At 35.0% G+C, this 12,931-nt stretch overlaps 1 protein-coding gene and 1 non-coding gene across 5 annotated transcripts in view; one reads left to right on the top strand and one right to left on the bottom strand.

The window, feature by feature from the left end:
• The window catches only part of DLG2 (discs large MAGUK scaffold protein 2), a 1,673,246-nt gene that overhangs the window by 1,261,488 nt on the left and 398,827 nt on the right, over positions 1-12,931 (top strand). For all 4 annotated transcript variants that reach the window (XM_039848192.1, XM_039848194.1, XM_039848195.1 and 1 more), the window contains 2 exons: positions 3,024-3,168; positions 5,438-5,576. In XM_039848192.1, the coding sequence (XP_039704126.1) occupies positions 3,024-3,168; positions 5,438-5,576 (284 nt within the window). The remainder of the gene's footprint in view (positions 1-3,023; positions 3,169-5,437; positions 5,577-12,931) is intronic.
• LOC120590659 (5S ribosomal RNA) lies at positions 191-309 on the bottom strand. The gene has a single exon (XR_005649739.1). It is a non-coding gene; the product is annotated as a 5S ribosomal RNA (ribosomal RNA).

Here is a 12,931-nt window from a genome sequence, read left to right as displayed (position 1 = left end):
TGTAAACTTGGAAGGAGATTCTTCTCTTAAAAGGAAAAAGAATAGATGATGTAAACCCTGGGTTTCAATGAATCAACACTGAAGGGCAGTCTCAATGAGGATTGTGATCTAATTGATGGCTTTACCATTCAGAGGCTGTGAGGCCACTTTATTGCACATTGGCCTCTTTATTTATTTATTTATTTTTAAACACCTACAGCACCTGGTCTTCCTAGGTGGTCTCCCATCCAAGTACTAACCAGGCCCAACACTGCTTAGCTTCCGAGATCAGACGAGATTGGGCACTTTCAGGGTGGCATGACTGTAGTTGCATATTGGCTTCTTTAAACATCAGTTTTTCTCATCTGTAAAATGGGCCTAATTATTAATGTGTGCCTCAAGACACTATAACCAGGATCAGTTATATGATTTATGTCAAAATATATACATAGTACTCCCAAAATATGACATGTAAGTAAATGTTAGTTCTTATTATTACTAATGTTGTTTCTCTTATTCTCTATTACATCATCAACTGTATTTCCCAAACCTGTAGTCCCTCGATGTTCTCACTTTCTGCGTGAGTTTAGTCTATCCATTTATTCTATAAGCAGCTATGTTCTTAGAATGTATTAGAACATGTTTCAGGAGAGCTGGGACCTTGTTTTTCTGGAAGAAGCAATGTAGTTGAGTGGTTAAGAGCATGGTCTCTGTAGCCAAACTGCCTGGGTTTTTATTCTTTCTTTTTCTTTTTTTTCATTTATTCTTTTCTTTTCTCTCTCTCTCTTTTTTTTTCTCTTTTCTTTCTTTTTCTCTGCCTGGCTTTTAATTCTGCCTCTACCACTTACTAGATCAAAGACTTAAAGCATGTTTCTCAACTTCTTGGAAACATTCTCATCTGTAAAATGAAGATAATTATAATAGCTACCTCATAGATTGTTGTGAAGTTTGTGTTAATATATGTAAAATAGTTTATAATAGTGCCTGACATGTAATATAAGCTGTATAAGTGTCTGATATGATCATGGTTATCATTCTTATCATTTATCACTATATCTCTAATATGTAAAATAGTTACTGACATATAATAGGTATGCAATAAGCATTTGATCAATGAATGAACAAGTGCTAGACACTGGAAATACGAAAACATTTAAGAGAATGTCACCTGCCTAGAAAAGAACTGCAGGAACCCATACAGAGGCTTATAGTTTAATGAAGAATTCATGGCCAGCATTCATACACATCAGTCAAGTTCAGTTCCATCCAGGGTCCCTACCTTGGGCTACACCACCAAGGATAAGATGGCACATGGGATTTATATAACAGCATGAGACCAAAAAAAAAAATACTGCAAGGTATTATATGACTAACGTGCTAATTAGATACCACAGAGAATATGTAGGGATCCAGTCTAATGCTCTTGGAACATTTATTTTAGTTCTACATTATTTCAGCAGAAACTAAAAAATCATTCTATTAAAAAAAAAATAGTAGCCAAATAAGAATGACCTAGGTATTTAAAATACTTCCTGAATATTTTTAAATCATTTAAGAGAATTGTGGCCAAGGTCCACTACAATGCCATTGTCATGAAATGATGATTGCACTTGTATCACTGACTTTTCTGTCCAATAAAGAAAAGAATTATGCTAAGAGAAATAAGTCAGACAGAAAAAGGCAAATACCATATGATTTCACTTACATGTGGAATCTAAAAAAAAAATAAACTGACGAACAAAACAGAAACAAACTCATAGATACAGAGAACAAACTGATGGTTGCCAGATGGGAGGGAGTGTTGGAGGCTGGGTAAAAAAGGTGAAGGGATTAAGAAGTACAAATTGGCAGTTACAAAATTGTCATGGGGATGTAAGTACAGCATAGGGAATATAGTCAATAATATTGTAATAACTATGTATAGTGCCAGGTGGGTACTAGACTTATCAGGAGAAACACTTTTTAAGTTATATAAATGTCTAACCTCTATGCTATACACCTGAAAATAATATAATATTGAATGTCAACTGTAATTTTAAAAAAAATTTAATTGTCTATTCAGAAAAAAAGGAAAGGGAAGTTGCTGTTGAAGCCGATGGCAATAGAGTACCCTTGAACTTGCTCACATGAAGAGCTCTATGTTCCAACATTAGCCCTCTTCTCTTAGAAAATAGACTAATGTCAAATAACATTTTGATAGGAATGATTTTTAAAGTGAGAAAAGCCAAGTTTGGTGAAGCCATAGGAAAATGGGGGCTCTTGTATAGTTGTAGTGTAAAAGTAAACTCGTTCATATTTCCAGAGAGCACTTTGGAAATGGGTTTCAGGAGCCTTATCATATCCATACAGTTTAGTCCAGCAATTCTGCTTGTATGACTTATCTTGAAGAAATCATCAAAGTCGTATACAAATATAAAAAAAAGGTTTACTGAAACATTATTTATAGTAGAAAATAATTAGGAGCAAACTAAATATGCTTCGGTAAGAGATTAGTTAAATCATTATTTTATAGCCATGCAACACAATGCTCTGTACAAAACAGCCATGTGGTCGAAGCACTTTCAAGATAAGGACAAATGGTTACTCTAGGTTATAAAACAGATTCCATAACAAAGTATATAATACAGTCAGAATCACTTAAAGAAATATATCCAAATAGAGAGAATATGTATATATATACTTTTTATTCCTTTCAGGTCAATGAATATGTATTACTTTTTGTAATCACAAAAACCATAGCATAGTAAGAGACTTTTGATCCCTTCTTTCCTTCTCCCACAAATTATGTTCTACTTGCCATATATCACTCCCTCATAGAAAATGGCAGAAGCAACCTTGTTTTTTAGTATCAATGACTGTACCTTATCTGCTGTGGCTAATGCCATTAACCTGTCTGTTCCATCAAAGTCTGATACAGATACTGGACTGTAATCATTGCAATTTAATCTTTAAATAAGGTTATAATTCCATATATCTTCTTGCCTGAGTATTTCTCTTCACCTGCATCATTTTGACTCTAATATTGAATTTTTTTCCCTTTTAAGGTAAACAACTACAGTTTAGAAGAAGTAACACATGAAGAGGCGGTAGCAATATTGAAGAACACGTCAGATGTAGTTTATCTAAAAGTTGGCAAACCCACCACCATTTATATGACTGATCCTTATGGTCCACCTGATATTACTCACTGTAAGTACCACACGCAGTTTTATCTTCGAACAGCATCCAGATTTGCAAAACTGGAATTCTACAAAGCTTGGCAAAGTCCTATACTTGCACCTTCCCATCTGTTAAGCCTGTGAAAATACGTCTGAGGGATCCCGTGTTTTACCCTCCAGTTGCCTTAGGGACTTACCTAGTGTTTTCAAGGTGAGACACCCTGATGAGTCAGCGGGTTCACAGTTATAGAAAGCCTTAATAATATATGTTGTGGACAGTGTGATTACAATAGCATAGGGGAAACATGTTTTTAAAGGCTATTTCTTAAGTCCCTAAAGCATGGTAGCTCTCATGCCATAATACGCTTTCTTCCTAGTTTGAATCTATATAGTAGCTGAATGAAAAAGAGATCCCGGCAAAAGAGACCCACGATGGCTTTATGCTTCTTCCTGAGTGAGAGGATCTTGTACTTGAATGGCGAAATTATGAAATTATGATCCTTAATCACCATCATCATAGCTCTTACCTTTACATGAATTTGTTATATTGGTAGGGAAGCCAGAGAAAATTGCCAGTCAATATGGCAGTAAAGATAGATTGCAGGTGGGAGTTTCTAGGGCAACAACTAACTGTGAGATGCTGTGCTGCTACATAAGCCCCATGTTTTCGCCTCTTCGTAATAGGTTAACAAGAACCTTATCTAATGTTCTGTCTCTGCAGACTAAATTTAGAAGCAATTAAATTTCGATATGGGTTTAAGAGACAGTTTTGTTGATGGCAGTAAGTTGTTCATTCTGAAATTCTGAGAAGCCACTTGTGAGGTTGAGAACTCAGGATGTCTTCAGGACCTGCCATTAATTAGTTTTAGAGTCTTAATCAAGTCGTTTAACCTCTCTTAGATTTAGATGTTTCTCTTGAGGATGGATTTTTTAAAGGATGAGTAATTTGTTATCTTCTCATTACATTAGCTATTGCTTTTCTTAATGATGATCCTAAAATGACTTGTCCCCAAATATGTCTTTTATTCAAGCAGACAATACGCTGAGATTAGCCTTACCTTTGGATATGAAAGAGTTTAAACTTTAAAAGTTTTTCAAGCTGGATGAATTTAGAAAGATCAGCCTTGAGACTCTGTGAGCCACTTCATAAAGGGCATATAAGGTGAATGTCGAAAATAGAAAAGGGAGAAAATAAAACTTGCTTAATTGATTCAAGAAATATATATTAAGTAACCTCAATATGTGCAAGACACCTTTTAAAGGAATAGGTATGCTACAGAGGAGATACAATCATAGCCTTCATTGGAAGGAAGGCTAATTCAAATATATAAATAGCAGTAATATGTGGCAAAAAGGGATGTATAAATAGAGATATATATGCCAGGGGATGAGTAAAAATAAATGTCCTTTGGGCACTCAAAGGAAGGGGATAACATCTGTCCTTAGGAGATCAAAAAAAAAAACTGTCATGCAGAAGATGGCATTTGAATTTTGTCTTGAATAATGTGTGATATTTCAGTATCAGAGATTGGACAGGAGACAGAAATTGTAGTAGTTGACATGATGGAACAAAGGTACAGATGTTGGGAAGAACGGGCTTTGTTTGAGGACCATGGGACATGCATAAGGGTGAACTTTGTAAGAATGTTGAAAGGGAAAGTTCTTATTCAATACAATAGTGGCAATGGATAACATTTAAGCAAGAGAACAGCATGGTCAGGGCTGGATTTCTCAATGTGTGAAATGGAGAGAGACGGGTACAGGAGACCCAGTTAGGAGGTGTTTTCAATCACCCAAAAGGGAGATGAGTTAGGGTAGAGAAATAGGAAAGAATGGTCAGAGTTCTTAGTCTTTCTGGGATGGGAGTACAGCATATTTTGGAATTAAAGTTCTTATAAAAGAACATGTTTCTAGGAAACTTCTGCTTTTAATGGTTGGATATTAATTATGTGAAAGGAATGTGAGCTCTGCAATTAGAAAGACATTTTTATTTCAATAGAAAATTAATCATCATTCTGAAAAAGTGTATGCTGAGTCTCTTCTCCAATTGTTCTCTTCACCTAATTATACTAACTGAGATCACAGATATAACTGTTATTACATCTTTCCAATCCTAAAGGTCACTATGCGCTAGTGCACATTAAATGCAAACAAACAATATCTCCCCCAGCCCTTGGAGGACAAGAAAATCTTTGGCATGTGGCAAAGCCTTTCTATTTTTAACAGAACTATAGCATGACACATTGAATCACCCACATAACAGGTTTCTTTTCTTTTCTTTTCTTTTTTTCATCCCTTAGCTTATTCTCCACCGATGGAAAACCATCTACTTTCTGGCAACAATGGCACTTTAGAATATAAAACCTCCCTGCCGCCCATCTCTCCAGGAAGGTACTCACCAATTCCAAAGCACATGCTTGTTGAAGATGATTACACCAGGTCAGATATGCTTGTTGGTTAATTGGGTTTATGATCCTTACCAGGAAGAAATTGCATTTGCCTAATGTGTCAGTTGTTGCCTTGAGGCTAAATGAAACTCCTGAGGGCCATTCAAACTTTCTATGATAGTCTTGCATCCAGTGGAAATCTGCAAATACTTGTAAATGTGTGTCATTGTTCTCTGTTAGGAAGCAAAATCACAAATTCTTTGGAGAGAAATAGTAATATACACTTACCTGTCACTTTGCAATTTTTTAAGACTTTCAACATCTGATCCTATTTGAGCTTTATAGCCATACTGTAAGATAGGCATTATTAGCTGAGGAGAGAAGATGGTGCTGGGATTCAAATGGAAGGAATTAGCCCACCAATATTATGTATCTGGTGAATAAAAGAGGACTGAAACCCTTGTTTTTTGACTCTAAATCTTGGCTCTTGCCATCAATGGCGACCCACAATTTAATGGAATTGGGGAGTCAAAGGAGCGAAATTAACTACAAATGGTTTGAATTTAACATATCTTGTTAATCCCAAAGACGAACAGGTCAGAATTTTAGGACAGAGCATGAATCATATTGCTAATCCCACAAAGTAAAACCATTTTTAGTCAGCACACCTCTGAAAAAAATCAGATCTGACTGTTCACAGAGAAGACTAATTTAGTTTACTTAATCATCACTATTAAGGATTCAATAAATATTGGATAATTAATAAATTAATGAATGAATGGAGAGATGAATAATAAGAAATGTACATTTTTTCCTTTTTTATCTTTAATTTTTTTTTCAAAGTACTATATGCTCATTTCAGTCAGTAAAATAATGCAAAGATATTCAAGAAACAAAACGTCCCCAAACTTCCTACAGTGCAACCAGTCTTGAGGTTCCCAATGTGACATCCTGGCATGAACTTTTCATACCTTTTCCACATTCATACAAACCTGTACGAATGCATACTCAGATATAGATGGGGCTCGACATTGTTTTTACAAAATAAGTTCATATTTCACATACTGCTCTAAACTCGCTTTTCTCAGTGAACAATACTTTTACCCAAAATGAGATTATGTGTAGGTATACACACTTTTTTCTAAATGCGTTTGTGTGTAAATACTAGAGATGAACCCTTTTGATTTTATATCCTGTCTAATGAAGCCATTTGTCAGCCTCTAAAAAAATAGAAGAGACTTCCTGCTGGTTTAATTTCCTCACTGGTATCCATGTATGCTTTGGTCTTTTCTTTCCTTTGCTATTTCTTTTTAAATGATTAAGCATTTTCCATTTATCTTGCAATTTCAGGTTTGCTGAAGTAGCTTGTTACATCTTTAGCCAAGGAATGGAATGTTGAGATGCTGCAAATGTGCATCTGTGGTATAAATCAAATATAAACATCACCCTGCTGAAAAGTCTAATCTCTATGTTCTTAATTGAAATGAGGGTGAGGCAGCAAAGATAATCCTCATGGCTCTCTAAAAAATTGTGCAAATATAGGTACCTTTATTCACCGGAGGAATGACCTATTTGCTCTCATCCTATCTCTAATATTTAATATGATTTTAATTTGAGAATACTTTCTTAGTAGGCCCCATAGTGAATTAACATGTATTAAATCCCCTTCATAATCCACACCCTTTGCTAACTATTTTACATACACTCTCCATTTAATCCTCCCAAAATACAGAAAGAAAGGCTTTCATCTCCATTTTAGAGATGTAGAAGGCACTTAGAGATGTAGGAGGCACTTAGAAGCTCAGTGAGGTTAAGCAACTTGCTTATGGTCACACAGCTTTTAAACTACCCAGCCAGGTTTAAAATCCTGGCTTGGAGGAAACATTTAAATTTTCCCCTCATTTTTAAATGAATAGGACCTAAGAGTTTTGGTAAGTTCTAAAGATAACTATATCAAGGTTAAGACCTACTTCTACCACTGGCTAACTGTGTGAAGCTGGGCAAATCATTTAACCACTGCAAGCTTCAGTTTCTTTATCTGTATAATGGGAATAGTAATCACACCTACCTCAACAGGTTGTTTTAATGATTAAATGAGATAACGCATACAAAAAACTTATAGTGGTACCTAACACACAAAGAATGTTAAATGAATATTATATTTTTACTGTAGCTATACTTGCAATTTTTAATCCACCTAAGATGTCACATGGAATATTTTAGATGGTGTCCCAGAAAGAGAGTCCATTTCTTCTTATAATATGCCTCAGTATCTTACTTTTGCCCCTCCATTATTCTCTGGCAAAACTATCTCACTTACAACTTTGCATAATGTCTTCTAAATGACTGGTGCCTGTAAAACTCGTGAAATAAATTGTATCAATTTACACACACACACATACCTACCTTTCCCATTTTCTCTCTGCTGCTGGGTCCTCTCACAGGTGCTTTGCGCTGTAGATATTACCATGGATCTCAGAGGTATTTGCTCAGAAGCAAATTCACTGCCTCACTCATAAATATTTATTGAATACTTTCTACTTGACAGTGAACACTGCTCTAAGAATGCAAAATTAAATGAGGAAAAACATCTCTAAGAACTATCAAATTGGGACAAAAATATATTGAAATGAGTGAATCCCCAATGCCCATTGTCTGATCATGCAGACCCCCTCCATGAAGTTTTCTGTAAGACCTAATCTATTAATTTTTTTCATCCTAAGATTTTAGACTTTGGTGTCAAATAGCATTTCTTTTGTGGTGGCGAATGGCAGGCACTCACTTTATTATATTGTTAGAAAAATTAAAAATTTGGCCACTTTACATCAGTCCTCACTTTTTAAAAGTAAAAGGTCTATAAAAGCCCAATGCGTGGGAGCTACTAACAGAAACAAACAAAATTAGATCAATTCTATGAAGTTCTCTCATGTAGCCCTAGCAGAGTTTCCTTAGCACCACAGGAGGCACTTAGTAAATATTCATAAGTGAATCTGAGTTTAACATGAATGTCATAGGAACAACCCATGGCATCAGAGAAAGTTTTAAAGAGGTAATAACTCTGGAGATTGAGCTTGAAAAAATGTGTAGGCATTTATCAGAGAGTCGAGAGATCAGGAAGGGCATTCGTGGTAGGGGATAGCCCATGCATACTCAAGGAAGAATGTGAACTAGAATAAAATGGAAACAACTATTACAGTTTGAAATGTAAGGCTCATAAAGAAAAATGGTACTTCCCTTTAAATTATCTTTATATTCCTATCTTTTCTCTCATATGCAACCTAGTTGTAAGATTAAAAATATAGGGTAGTAGAAACACAGAGAATACTACTATGCACTATGAACACTAAGTGCTTTCATGTATATTATCACCCCTATATTATTTATATGATATTCTTATTCTTGATTTTCACATACAACAAAATGAGTTTAAGTAATTTCTTCATATCATACAGCAAACAAATAGGAGAATCAAAATTTGAATTCCAGTCTGTCTACCTTCAAAGGCTTCATCCCTGCACCCCCATCCTGACTCATACATTCTCTTTTCACAGAGAAATATTGGATAAAGAGGACTGAGCTTATGTCAGGAAACTGGGTTCTAATCCTAGTCCTACTACTTACTATCTAGATGACCCTGAAAAAGTCATTTAATCTCTCAGAGTCTTAATTTTCTCAATTACAAATTTGGGATAAAGAATCTTTTAATTTCCTAATGGAATTATGAGTTTTTCATGTGATGATGTGTATAAAAGTAGTCATCTTTAAATAGCTATATAAAATTATTATTTAATATTAAATACTAACATATCAGTAGTGCATATTTGAGATCTACTTTCTATTTTCCTAAAACAATAAATTAAGGGACTGAATCTCTAATGATGGGAGTTAGGCTGATGAGGAAACATTTCTGTAAAAATAGGAAGCTTTAACAACCTATAAAATTATATAAAATTGGCAGTCTTTTATTCCATATGCTCATAATACCATACTCTCTTGTAAGAAATATCTCTGTTTTCTTGATTAATATTCACATTTTTTTAGGAAATAGAATTTTTAAAATAAATTTTATTAAAATGATGACTGGAATTTTTAAAAATCTCTTTCTTACTATTTAAGGGAATATATATCTGAGTAAACTAGGGAATTTTGTTTTTCCATTGATTTAAAGAAAGGGAGCATAAACAAAAGGCCTTGGGTAAAATTCTCTTAGTAGCAAGCCTATTGAGTCTCTATAAATTAAAATTATTATTGATGTAAATACTCTGGTCTCTGATTTTTGGAGAAAAAAAAGGTAATAATGATGCTGAGATTTTTTTTTTTTTTTTTTTGGTACAAGGAATTATAGACTATCACAGTTGGAAGGACCATATATGAATATAGAGTCTAATCTTCCTCCATTTGGAGGGTAAGGAACACAAGGCCCAGCATGATTTGCTAACTCTAAGTCCCAATATGTGAGAGGTAGAATCAGATTTAGAACCTATGTCCTCAGACATCCAATCCAATGCTCTTTCTATTACTCTAAACTAATGTTCACTTTCTTTTTTGAGGGGGTGAGAGTGGGCTTGGGAGTGGAGGGATGGAGTAAAAAGGTAACAATTACAAAAAACTACAATCAATGATCATCTATGAGCAGTACTTACTTTGTATTTTACCTATGACTATGGATTCTATCTCTGCTGGACTAAATCTTCCCTGGTCACTCACAAGAGATACAAACCACATACTCTCACCATCTGGCTAAATATTCTCAGGATATACAAACAAATCATCGGCACTAAAATGACACCAAAAATAAATTGGGGATGCAAAGTAAAACTGCTCTTTTAAGATATGAGGACAGTTTCTTAGTTATGAATGTAATAAATGTCATTTAAAAAGGCCAGGGACTTAACTATAGCTGCGAGTGATATATTTTCCGGTGATAGAAACCAAGTTCACCTGACCCTGAATTTAGGACACCCAGGTGTCTTTCTGACTGACTCTATATAATGTCCCCTCACATAATTTGATCAAAAAGCAAAACCTAAATAAACTCTCAAGAAAGATCTCTTGTCTCCAGAAACTTTCAAGGACCATCCGAATTGTGACTTTGATACTCACCAGTTTGATTCCCTTATTTACTAAATAAATATGAACCCATTAGACCAGAGTCTGCCTCAACTCTATCCTCCCTTAATTACAGAACATTGGCTTACTGGATATAATATCTAAAATGTATGCCAGTTTTTTGTCTCTTTCTTTCATTAATTTACTCATTTACTCATTCAGTGAATATTCAGTTTCTACTATGTGTCAAGCGCAGTTATTAGCAAGAGAGTTATAGTGGTGAACAAACCAGATAAGGTCCCTGTCCTCGTGGAGTGTACATTCTAGAATTTAAAAAGAGCTGTATAGATAAGTGAGGTAAGTTCAGATAGTGATAAGTGCTATAAAGGAAATAAAAGGATAACATGATAAGCAGTGATTGGGAAAGAGAACAATATTGAGTAGGATAATCAGAGAATGCCTCTCTGGGGAGGCAGTGTATGAACCGGAATATGAATTAAAAGAAAAAAAAAAAGTAGTAATATAAAGATCAGAGAAAGAACATTCCAGGAAGAGGAAATAGCAAGGCTAAAATAACTGAGGCAGGAATAAATTTAGCATGTCCCAGGAACATAAGAAAGTCCAGCTTGGCAGGAAAGAAATGAGCCTAATGGAAGCATGGTAGAAAATTAGTTTGAAGAACGAGTCGGGAGCCAGAGGACATAGGATTTTGTAGGTAATGATGAAAAAGTGTAGGTTTAATTTAAAGTGCATTGAGAATCCATTAAAGAGTACTAACCGGGAGAGTGAAATGATCTGATTTATGTTTTTAAAAAAACCTCTCTAATTCCTGTTTGGAGTAGAGCAACATTTGGAGAAAGAGGGGAAAGATTATGGCACCAGAGACTAAAGAAGGGGCAGCAGTGGAAGAGAAGAGGAATGGAGAACTCTGAGCTACGCTTTTGAGTTAGATTCAACAGCTAATATTCTTTAGGAGGATCAGGCCTGCTTTAGTCAGGCTAAGTTACTACTGACCATTTGTACACTTTTTATCACCTACAAAATAATCTATCAGGAACAGAATAAGTATTTGCCACAGTTGCTGATTTTTTTCCTTTGGTGTTTAACTTTGAAACTCAGAACTGGTTGGAGGCTAAACCACCCACTGTTTCTCAAATGTTTCTACCACATACCCTTAGGCCTTGAAAAATTAGCTTGTTCTCATTAAGGCCTGAGGTAAAACGTGAAGCTTTCTGTGTAAGCATGAAACACACAAAATCTTGTATTTTCTCAAAAAAGTTTGGGAAATATCCTTGTTTGCTTTAATGTGAAAATATTTTGATTAGGAATTAATTTATTTTTAACCAAAATCTTAAAGTGAAGTTGACCCACCAGATAGAATTTTACTGGGGATACTCAGTCCCTGTCAAATACCACAGATCCCAGCGTGCATATGAGTACCCAAGTTTGAGAAGCACGAGCTAAATTACACGAACCTGTGAGTTATTAATTCCGTGTTATAAAAACAATTCTTAATAATAGTTCAAGGTTTAGGTCTCCATCAGGGACAGGCTTTCAAAGGATTGGATGACACTGCCTATCACATTAAAGTCTGAGCATGTTCTAGACTCTTCTTTTTAACTTATATTTATGACTTGAAACCATTTCTTGATGAATTGGAAGTTTCTTCTGACAGAAGAAAGACATATTTTCTTTAATGCCTTTAACCGAGAATGGTAGAAAAGAACTGGGTGTGCCCTACACAGACAACTGGCCCTTGCTTTAGAGGGAGGATCACTGTAGCGGAGTGAATAGGTGTGTGGGCCCCGGAGCCATCCTGCTCAGGGTCCCACTGTGATCACTTCCTAGCAGAGTGACCTGGGGTAAATTATGTAACTACCCTTTGCCTTGGAATGCAATGGAATAATGGAATAATCCTTTCCATCTCATAGATTTATTGTGACAGTAAACTGAGTTAATACATGTGAAGTGCTTAGAAAAAAGTAAGTGCTCAATAAATGTTAGTTATTATTAATGTTATTTAAAACAAAGATTTAAGATGAGCTACTCCACGAATAAAGTCATTTTTTGGTCAACATCCTGAATGGAATGGAAATGTAACCAGCAATGTTAGCTGCTCAAAAGCGATCTTCATACATATACATTTTTCAACTTATTTATCTTGCAGGGCACATTAGACCATTTCATTACAGAAAGTCATACATTTAATGCTTTATCAAGAACCTTTACTTTTTTGACTGCGACAAATATCTAGTACCACCTGCACTGACAATATAATGTAGGATTCAGTGGAGCCAAATATGATAAAAATAAACAAACAACAAAAACAGCAACAACAACAAAATAGTCTATCAGTCT

The sequence above is a fragment of the Pteropus medius genome, unplaced genomic scaffold (genome assembly GCF_902729225.1).
Source record: "Pteropus medius unplaced genomic scaffold, Ma_sr-lr_union100, whole genome shotgun sequence".
Taxonomy (NCBI): Eukaryota; Metazoa; Chordata; class Mammalia; order Chiroptera; family Pteropodidae; genus Pteropus; species Pteropus medius.
Note: the sequence above shows the minus strand (reverse complement) of the source record. Positions and strands in the feature narration are given on the sequence as shown.